This window comes from Pinus tabuliformis, chromosome 6, assembly GCF_031772625.1.
Source record: "Pinus tabuliformis cultivar Carrire ecotype Pingquan chromosome 6, CPIR1, whole genome shotgun sequence".
Taxonomy (NCBI): Eukaryota; Viridiplantae; Streptophyta; class Pinopsida; order Pinales; family Pinaceae; genus Pinus; species Pinus tabuliformis.
The window spans coordinates 892835836-892847269 of record NC_142292.1 but is presented as its reverse complement, the minus strand read 5'-3'; the positions used below and the strand labels follow the sequence as shown (position 1 = coordinate 892847269).

Here is an 11434-nt window from a genome sequence, read left to right as displayed (position 1 = left end):
CACATCACATCACATTGAGTATTAAGTGTGTGGTCCTTTTTCAAGGAAACGCGTCTGAAGAAAACTCTGGAAAACGCGTGAGAACGCGTGAGAGAAATAGCAAAACACTGTACCGCACAACTACCCAAAGAAAGCAACCGCCACTGTGGGCCATGGCTGCACAGCATTCAGATCACACAGAGAGTCGAACAAAAATCGAGAGAAACAAAACTACAGAAACCGAATCCATCCATTCTTTAAATTGTGGAACATATTGCAGAAGACTTACAAGCCCCACAAGGCCGCCTGCAAATAACTTACAACCCCCACAAGGCCGCCTGCAGAAAACTTACAACCCCCAGAAGGCCGACGCAGTTTGAGGCAGCTCTATTACAGAAGATGAAAATCACAGGAGGAAAATAACAGATCATTTAGAAGAAGAAGCCGACGACGACGACGTCATCATGGTCTTGAATTCTTCGAAATTAATGAGCCCGTCTCCGTTCCTGTCGACGCTTGTAATCATGTTCTTGCAATCCTCCCGGGTGCTGCCATCGCCCATGCCCTTGAGGACCTGGTAGAGCTCGTCTGCAGAAATGGAGCCGTTACGGTCGAGGTCGAAAACCTGGAAGGCGTTTTTCAGATCTTCCAAGCAGGTGGCCCTGTCGTTCCCTTTGGTATTCAGATCGATGAACTCCTCCAGGCTAATGAACCCGTCCCCGTCCACGTCCGCCTCCTTCATCATGAGCCCCAGCTCCTGCGACCCGACACGGCTGCCCATTGAGCGCAGAATTTCTCCCAGCTCCGACGACGAGATCTTGCCGTCGCCGTTGGCGTCGAATCGCTTGAACACATCCTCCAGCTCCTCCCTGTTGTGCAGAGCTCCCGCTAGCGATTCTGATACAGAGGACTCCGCCGATCTGCTCCTCCTCAGCGACGAAGTGCCGCTGTTGCCGCCGCTGCCGGCGCTGCCTTCGCTTCCGCCTTTGTTTTTCTTGCGAGACGATCGGCCGAGCAGATTTTTCCCCATGCTTCTTCACACTGTATTCAACGGCACTCACAGATCAAAGTACTTCTAGCCGAGATTGCTCAACGGCCACACGCGGTTTAATGGATCGGTGGGACACCGGAAGCGCGTAGTGTACTGCCCAAAAAGAGAGAGACGTGGCGTTAAAGCAGCGGTAAAGGATCGTTGGGCGACATCTCACCATACTTAGTATATATACAATGAATAAAGTAACCTGAGTTAAGCAATAATATGCATATATACATGTAATATAGTTACCAGAGTTAACCGAGGGTTTAAGTTTGGTCATGTCGGTCGATATACTTTTTTATTTTCCAAGGAAAAATCTTAATTTTTCATTAGATTTGAAATAGATATATTTTTATTTCCCAGAGGAAAATTTCAATTTTTTCATTAGCTTTGAAATAGATATTTTTGTTTTTAAGGAAAAATCTTAATTTTTCATTAGTTTTGAAAAATCACATATAATAAATGCTATGGGCGGTCTAGATATTTATAAATACACGGAATAAGTAACCTGAGTTAAGCGAGGGTTTAAATTTGGTCAAGGCTGTGTAGATATTTATCCGAGCATTTAGTTTTCCCCAAACAGAAACAATAAATTACCACAAGTGAGCGCTGCACGTAACATGGTCGCATTTAAAAATTTAAACTTGTGTTTCCACTAGGTGGCGTGATATTCCACTCATATATCTTTGTCAACCATCCAATGAACGGTTGGTTGTTTAGTAGTTTAGGTAGGATATTCTCATATTAATAAAATGTAATTTGCTAGTGTTTTTATTATTTAATAGTTGTTAAATAATTGAGTTGTAATCATGGTATTTTTAATTTTATGTTGTGTTGATAATTGAGCCAGTGTTGTATCTTGTTACGGGTAAAAATTCAAATCAGGTAGAATCTTGTATTCGTATTTATTTTACATTTTTATATACAATTATTTTTATATTTTCATAAGTTTAATAGTTATTAAATAATTGAGTTGTAATAATGGTATATATATAAAAATTGATAATTGAATTAATTTCGTACAAGGTTATAGATAGACAACAAAAAATTTGAATGTGGAATTTTGTATTTATATTTATTTTACATTTATATAGACATAAAGTTATAGATAGACAACAAAAAATTTGAATGTGGAATTTTGTATTTATATTTATTTTACATTTATATAGACATAAAGTTATAAAGTTATATTTATTTTTCTTAATATTTAGAAAAAATGATAATTGAACCAATCTTATAACCAATTACAAATAGACAAACAAATTTCATAAACTTGTCAAAATAGTCTCCCAATTTTTTTGTAATAATATATTTTAGAGTTATAAAGTTATTATATTTATTTTTCTTAATATTTCGAAAGATTGATAATTGAACCAATCTTATAACCAATTACAAATAGACAAACAAATTTCATGAACTTGTCCAAATAGTCTCCCAATTTTTTTATAATAATATATTTTAGAGTTATAAAATTATTATATTTATTTTTTTTAATATTTAGAAAAATTGATAATTGAACCAAATTTCGTGAACTTGTCAAAATGGTCTCCCAAATTTTTTAGAGTTATAAAATTATTATATTTATTTTTCTTAATATTATAAGAATTAATAATCGAACCAATCTTATAATCAATTACAAATAGACAATCGAATTTCATGAACTTGTTAAAATGGTCTCTTGATTTTTTTATGATGATGATGATGATGATGGTTAACGTTCGCTGAGACCAAACAATGATCTATCGGACCTAGATAAACAAATAATTTATTTTGATTTAAGATTTTATTCCTATGCTCAAAAAGCTTGGAGAGAAGCCTCCTGAGCTCACTATAATTTTGACATTGTAAAAGGCTAGGAAGGTCAGTTTTGTAACAAAGATTGTGAAATTGAGATCTAATGTGGTTGTACGCAGGGCACTCTAAGAGGAAGTGGTTTTCATCCTCGATGCTCCTATTCTCACATATATGGCAGATCCATTCCATCCATGGCGTTTTAGGACCTGTTTCACTATGGAGCTCATGAGAATTCGTTATAATCTTTGCTATATTAATTTTCTTCTTTGAGATAGTTAAAATAGAGAGATACTTTTGATCTTCTAGGGTGGGGTTGATGACCTTCTTATAATAACTTAATTTTCTTTTAGCCGCTAAATCTTTCTCACACCACAATTTTTCTTTGAACTTAGAAGTAACAATATCTTTAATGTTATTTATGTTTTGCAATGCATCATTCTCGTTGATCTCCCAATAGTTTAACCAGGCCCTTGTGTCTTTATGCCACCCTCGATTGAGCCTTAGGTGGTTTTGGCTGGAATTTAAAGCTAGCTTAGGAAGTCTATGATCGTTTATCTTATTGAGTTTGTGCTTGTACAACAGAAACCTAAGCATAGCTAGGCTCTCAATAGGGGAAAGACCTGCTTCTATAAGGAGAATAGGATAGGGTGTGTTACTTTTAATTTTCAGGTTATAAGTTATAAAATGCTTTTGGATTTGCTCAATCTTTCTCCATGATTCTCTGGAGATGTTGCAGCCCCAAACCTCACAGCCATATAAGATAGCAGGAGTGACTAAAGTTTCAAAGAGGAACTTCTTTTTATCCCAAATTACGAGGTTTGCTGTTTTACAATTATTTTCAAGACCAAAATAAGCTTTCCACCCCCCATTAATCCTTTTCTCAATGCTATGGTTCCAGTTGAGCTTGTGATGGATATCAATTCCTAGGTACTTGTAAGAATGCACTTCCTCCAAGTTATTATTGTCATACATAAAATTAGCGTAAGTGTCCTTCCTGGATTTGATAATCATAACTTTTGTTAGATTTTAGGCTTCTGTGGGAGTTTTTTGATTCTTGATCCGGATTAACCACAGTCTTCACTTCATTCTGCCAACGTTTCAAACCCCAAAGGGGGTCCATCATCAGGACAAATCAGAAAGAATAATAATGAGAGATTAACAGTGTTTTGTCAGTGTTAACAGTCATACCCATGGTAGAGCAGAAATCCTTAAGAAGCTTGAGTTGCTTATCAAGATCAGATGGGCACCTTGCCAAAAGAAAAATATCGTCAGCATAGAGAAGAAGGATAACGACTATCCCAGCTAAGATCGTGCCATCACATCCTGCTTCCTCTAAATAGCCTTCAAGATTATCGATGCAAATGCCAAATAGGGTAGGGGAGAGGCGACAACTTTGTTTAACTCCGATGTTACACTTAATATCTTTCGAACACCCCTCATTGCTCTTTAGCTTGGCAATTACATTCTCGTATAACCTTATAGCAGCAGCTCTCAACTCAAGAGGAACCTTTAGCTCTTCTAACCTATTCCAAAGGTTGTATCTAGGAACCGTATCAAAAGCCTTTCTAAAGTCCACAAAGCAACAAAATAAATTGGATTTATCATTACAACATCCCTCCGCAATGATCCTAAGCGTAATAAGGTGGTCTGTTGTTGAGTGATGCCTTCTAAAACCTGTTTGGCTTTTAGCCCGCTTGCCTTCACTTTCAAGCCATATGCTTAACTTCTTTTCTAGAATACTACCATATAACTTGGCTAAGAGAGGGCTGATCATAATTGTCCAATAATTAGAGGGGTTATTTGTATCCCCACTTTTAAAAATAGGGATAACGAGGCTCTCAGTCCAAGGTTTAGGGAACCCTTGCTTGACTGCTTGATTGAAAAGCTTGTGGATGTGGGGGATGAGGACAGGACCTCCAATTTTTAAGATTTATGCCTGGTAACCTTCAATGTCCTTAGCTTTCCCATTAGCGAGGCAATTAACCCCAAACTTAATGTCTTCTAAAGAGAAAACTTCTTTCGTTATAATAATATGTTATTTATTAAAAAAATATTTTTAAATAAAATTAATTACATCAATAAACCAATATTTTGATGTAATATTTTCACAATGAGATTCATTATTCTTATATTCGATAATTTAGTTAAGTAATTTTTATAATGATGCTTTTCATAATCAAGTTTAATGGTTGCTCAGGAAAATTTTGATAAATTGAATATGTAATTTTTTAAAAGATATGGTTTAAATATTTTACTTTTATCTTTTTGTTATTTTTTAAGAGTTTGATTTAAAATTTATTTAAAAATTTAAAAGAATTATTGGGAATGTAAATATTAATTGTTAAGATGGTATAATATCAATGTTCTATTTTTATTGTTTTAAATTTTGAAGGTTTTAGGCATATTTTCTAGTTAAGTTTGCCTAAAATTAAGTAAATTTATTGGAATTTGAATGGGTTTTTAGGGAGTTTAATTTATTTATGCATTTATAAAATGATTTTACACAACAAAAAAACATAACCTGATTTTTTTTTTAATAGATTATAGCCAAAAACCTCAAAATATAGAATTGCCACACAACACCTATTTTAAAATTAAAAGGATAAAATAAATAAATTCATGGGTATACTAAAAAATATAATTTAAATAATAAAAAATTAGAATTTTATTAACAATTAAATAACTATAATTTTAAATAACAATTATATATATATATATATATATATTCAAAATCCAAAAATCAAAATACATCAAATTAGCTTATTAAAATTGTAAGAAGTCTTCATTCATGTAACAAAGTCATGTAATTTATATCTTCATTATGTATATTTAGGCCGATAGGCCTTCCTTTGAATGAGTTCAGTAGTTTACCTTTTGATTCTCTGATTGACATCTGGCGTCAAACTGGCATCTGGTTTAATTGACATCTGGTATATGTTTATATGGTCTAATTGACATCTGTTCAGGTTAAATATCTTGGACTATTTCTCCCTCACCAAAACTGCTTTCTGATTTCTACTCCTCCGTGACGACCTGCTTTCTGATTTCTGCTCTTCCACTGCTCTTCCACGACCTGCTGCCATAATGCTTCCGGTTTCTGCTGTGCACGACCTGCCTTGCTGCCATAACAATGAATTTAGCTCTCGATTATTCAGTGTTGATTCACTATTCTGTTATACCCTGTTTATAGCTCGATTCTGCTATACCCTGCGTACAACTCGGTTGTTCTGTTCAGAAGTTGTTCGTTCAGGTGCTCAGAGTTCAGTGGTTGTTCTATTCAAAGTTCAGTGGTTAGTGCTCTCAAGACTGGCTTTTCTGATCCCATTCTTTCTCATTTTGCTTACACCGTTATAATCTCAGTCCAGGGTTTTGTTGTGGGTTTTTTATGACAGGTACAGGTTAAATCAGTTTTCTGCCTCGAATCTGTAAGCCTTGCAGGTACCAGTGTAACCCATTTTCCTAGTTGTATTAAGTTCTTGCTTAGCTTAATGATAATTAATGGAATGGTGTTTTTTATTTCCTTTCTAGCTGTCCAAAAAATATTAAATATCATCGTGTTTTAAGAATATTGATATATATGCATTATATATACAAATGTGTCTCGGCATGGTGATGGGAGAATAGGCAGAAGAGCCTCATAGAATGTTAACAGGTATTTAAAATTCTCATTGCATTCAAAATGCCTGATTCATATTAAAACAGGTATTAAAAATTGTAATTGCTTGAATATTGCCAGTTCAATTAGGTTTTTCTATATCCCTGGATGATAAAGAAGAGCTATGGTAAATAGTACTTGGGCTCCCTTGGGATTACCTAGCCAAGTCCTCTCAGCCCCAAGCATTCAAGTTTTGATACTTCCTGTCTTTTTAGGAGGTCACTTCTATTTTTAGCAGGTGCCATTCTGGGGAATTTCAATTACCATGTGTTTGCACTGGCAATGAGATGTTTTCTTGATTCATAAAGTTTCACTGTTGGGATGAAATGGAACTAGAGATCTAAATTTCCCTTCTTTAATCAGTGTCAATAAAGAGTCTTTTCTTTGTCCATTATATCCGTAGGAAGATGAGCTTGTTGTGACAAAGAAACCACCATTTTAGAAGACTCCCTCGAGATTTGTATGGCTCCATAATGGTACCAGTTAGGGGATTTTTTTGCCATATTAAGTGGTATCAAGTGTTGGAGTTTGCCAAATCTGTTTGGTATAATTAAATGGGAATCGACTACTGCAACACAAATAGAGTTCATTGAGGTGTCAGACATACTTGATGGCAGCTATATACAAACATTTGAAATCTTCTTAGAATTCATATTAAAACAGGTATTAAAAATTGTATTTGAAATCTTCTCAGAAATGATTTATGAGTTAGATAATGAGCTAAAAAGAATAGTAAATACATTTCCAAACTTGAAAATGCTTTGCATTCTATATATTTCAATACATTTTGACCAGAAATTGTCGGCATATGGGTAAGGATCACAAGCCTTTGCCACCAGGTTCCCGGAATCAAATCCATAATTCAAATAAGCAGCCGATTGTGAATAGATGTCAATTCCATCAAAGTACCCAAGATTGGAGTGTTGGTTGAAGCTTGTCAGCTTTCCCCAAATTTCTCTGGTAGTCAAAGAAAGTTTGCTTGGATAGTGCAATAGTAGCAAAATGTTATCATCTTCTAGAAGATTTGGCGACAATGAATTTGACTAGTCCCAAGGATTTACAGCATTCTCCCCACAGGAGGGTAATATGCGTACTGCCTAGCATACATAGAAATTGCTCTTTTTGTGGGTTTTTCAATTGTAAGTCGACTCCTTCAAAACGAATGCTGAGAAAAGAGAAACTAGGATAAATCTCAAAGGCCTCAGGGTTGCTACCCATAAAAGAGATACTTCTATCTGGGCACATGGCCAACTTTAATACCCCACTCACATTCACCATTTTGCCAGAAGCCGTGTTTGGATCTACATCTGTGATCTAGAAAGACGACAAACTGATAGCCAAAAGGTTTTGGGGGAGGGTGTTATTGGAATTAATAAATGGCATAACAGGAGCAGAACCCTTGTCTTGCTTCCAATCCCTGTTTACAAAAGAAAGCTCATTCTGAATGATATATCTTAGGTTTGGATCGGAAGGTAGAGCTAAAGCCTCTGATAAAAAAGAGCGACATTTTTCCTTCACTTCATTAAAGCGACTGTAAGTGGGAGTGGGAATATAATTTTTGTTAGTTTTGAAGGTAGATGGAGCATCAAATTCTAGTAATTTGTAAGGGGATGAACTAGCCTCATTGCAGTTGTTGTGGTCTAAAGTGGTTGTTACCTATTTTTGTGGTTGATGTGAGTAGTTTTGTGAGTGTGGCCTCAATGTAGAGTGTTCTTTGTCTTGTATGCTTTTATTGCATTGTCTACAAACCCATTCTGGTGAAAATTGGGCTTGCTAGGAATTTAATGCAGGACCTGCTCTACCAATGAGCTACCTATCCTTTCGATGATGGGCATCTTTACCGGTTTGATATCAAGGTGTGAATTGGTACCTCCAGCATTCCACTGGGTTAATGCCAAATGGTGTAGTAGCACACAGGTAACTTTTGCAGTGATGTTTCGGGGGAGTAGTTCAAGTTCTGCTAATATTCACCTTCTTCTACTAGCTAAAAGTGTGTTTTAGGTATGGTTACTCAAGGTTGAAGTTATGATAATGAGAAAGATCAAGACCTAGGTTTTGGGTTGAGTTCTTTGTATGTTTAATATGCTACATGTGCCTCTTGTTAGAGTTCCTTCTTGAATACTTACTTGAGTTGGTGGAACTCGGAGTTCATAACACTTTCCAGCTTATTTCAAAATTCATTCCATTTTTTCATGTAGCATTGCCTCAAAGTTTCCATGGCGGAATGGATGTCGATATTGGTTGCCTTTTCTCCAGACCAATCCCGGTTCAATTATGCAAGTACTCTTCTTAATAGCATACGCTGTGTTGGGTGCCAAATTATACATTTCTGTGATTGAAATTCAACTCAAGAATATGGTAATATGGTCATATGGTCATATGTTTATTGTGTTTTCTATTTTCCAGTTTTGGTCTGCCAATCATGTACACGAGATTTTTTTCTTATCTTCACAAGATAAGATAATGCATGCTATGTACATTTAGGACTTCCTATTTTAGTAACACCTATTTTTGGATTTTGCTATTGATAACAAGTTTCTGTTTTTAGCTGGGACCATTCATGCTTACTTCTTAGTGGCAGAACTTCAGGTTTTGATACTTCCTGTCTTTTTAGGAGGTCACTTCTATTTTTAGCAGGTGCCATTCTGGGGAATTTCAGTTACCATGTGTCTTGGTCATTCTTTTGGCACTCCAAACTTTGCACTGGAAATGAGATGTTTTCTTCATTCGTAAAGTTTCCTTGTTGGGATGACATGGAACTAGAGATCTAAATTTCCCTTCTTTAATCAGTGTCAACAAAGAGTCTTTTCTTTGTCCATTATATCCGTAGGAAGATGAGCTTGTTGTGACGAAGAAACTGCCATTTTAGAAGACTCCCCCGAGATTTTGTATGGCCCCAGAATGGTACCAGATAGGGGATTTTTCTGCCATATTAAGCAGTATCAAGTGTTGGAGTTTGCCAAAACTGTCTGGTATAATTAAATGGGAATCGACTACTGCAACACAAATAGAGTTCATTGAGGTGTCAGACATACTTGATGGCAACTATATACAAACATTTGAAATCTTATCAGAATTGATGGAAGCAATAGATGTTACTATGGAAAAATCAGATGAGTCCAAATTAATATCACATGGATCTTTTGATGAACTAGTAGTTGTACCTAAGCTAACCTTAACTGACAACAACTACAAGTCATTACCAACTCCCATGTTTTATGATGCTAAAAAATAACTTATAACCTTATCTGTTACAAAAATGCTTCTCCATCAACAAAAGGAGCATTCTACATCTGCAAGTGAATGGATTTATTTGGATTTCCATCACTCACAGGGCGGGGCCTGCAACAATCATAGTTGTTTTCCTCTTCAAAAAAATATACAAGATGAAGACAATTGCAAATTGATTAATTTTACAGATCCTTCTTTGAAAGTGACTTCAACTTTTTTGAATATAATGGAGTATTTTGATAAGCACCAAGATAATCAACCTGAAAATAATGGTCTAGAGCTCTCCGAAAATGTTGGTATATCAGATATTCCAAGGTTCAAGTCTGAGACTGTTCTGGGTGGGGTACCTGACAACTTTGACATGAAAACACAGGATAATTTGCAAAATGCACTTTAGTCAAGAACTAAGAAGGTCTCTTTATTGTTCAACTCTATGTTTGTATCCAGTGATCTATCATTTTACTTGAATGTGAAAAGAAGTTTTGTAAGATGTGGAGATCCTTCAACAAAAGAAACAAGTAGCATGCAAAATTCTTTGCATACTGATCTCAATGAATTCTCAAATACTATTTCATTCGATTTTTATTGTCAAAAGAACATGATACAAATTCATCATATTGAGATGTCCAAATCTGTCATAGACATTATTGATTGCATTCAAACGGATTATGAAATGGTTTATGAGTTAGATAATGAGCTAAAAGGAATAGTAGATACATTTCCAGACCTGAAAAAGCTTTGTATTCTACATGTTAATCAGGTAGATCTAATGAGTTTGATCAAGGACAGGGTTTCCCTAATAGGTTCCTTGAAATATGATACAACTTTGAGAGGACTAGACACTATGCATATATTATAGAAGACAATTTTTGATGTTTGTTTCTAAGTGTTCAGGTAGCATATATGTATTTGATAAAGCTGGTTCAAAGCATAGAGTTTTTGGAAGATTCTATAAAACTGCCCTATTCTTTGCTTAAATATGCCTACCATAAATCTGAAAATGGGTTCGCTGAAGGGCATCCTATGTTATCATCACTTGAAAGAATACTTAAATCATATTTCATGCCTCGGAGTGATCTCAAGGTCTTGGTTGTTTCTAGAAAAAGTGCATTTTTTCCTCTACACAAGAAAATATCTATAATAGGTTTGAAGCTTCATGACCATGATTGGGATCAGGGAGAAAATTTGGACAAGTTTAATCAGGAAATTTTGGACACATTGTGACTACCTGATGGTATCACACAAGTAAGTGAAATATTCCTATACTTGAAAGTATGATATGAAGTACTTTGAAGTTGAGAGTAATCAGTATTCGGTTTAACCCATGCTGGGCACATGCACAAAGCATAGCTTTTCATCAGTCGGCATGTTCAGGCAGATTCTGAGCATGTTATAAGAGTTTTAGAAACATCGTTACAGTTTCTAGAAGGTTTAGACACGTACCTTACATACATAGCATGGAATTTATGTAAAACATTTTTAATTTATGCCAAAACATGTTTAAAAATTTTGTTCTACAAGGTCAGCTCGTCTTTAATAGTGGTGTGCGTTATGCGCTATACCAATAGGTGTCATATATCATGATTGACTTGATGAGCTATGTAATATGTTCATACCTTTACTTGTTGCAAAGGTTTTCCATATTTGTAAAAAATCAAAAAATTTAAAAAATGTAAAGAGGGTATACCCTAAAAGAAAAATCAAAGGGTAAAAAGAATAAAAGGATGGTCAAAAAAATG

General features: G+C 35.2%; 1 protein-coding gene across 1 annotated transcript; it reads right to left on the bottom strand.

The window, feature by feature from the left end:
- Positions 1–211: 211 nt before the first annotated feature.
- Positions 212–1138, bottom strand: LOC149261792 (polcalcin Cup a 4-like). The gene has a single exon (XM_089422792.1). It carries the CDS (start codon positions 1007–1009, stop codon positions 407–409), a length of 603 nt encoding a protein of 200 aa, XP_089278918.1. The 5' UTR covers positions 1010–1138; the 3' UTR covers positions 212–406.
- Positions 1139–11434: the final 10296 nt, after the last annotated feature.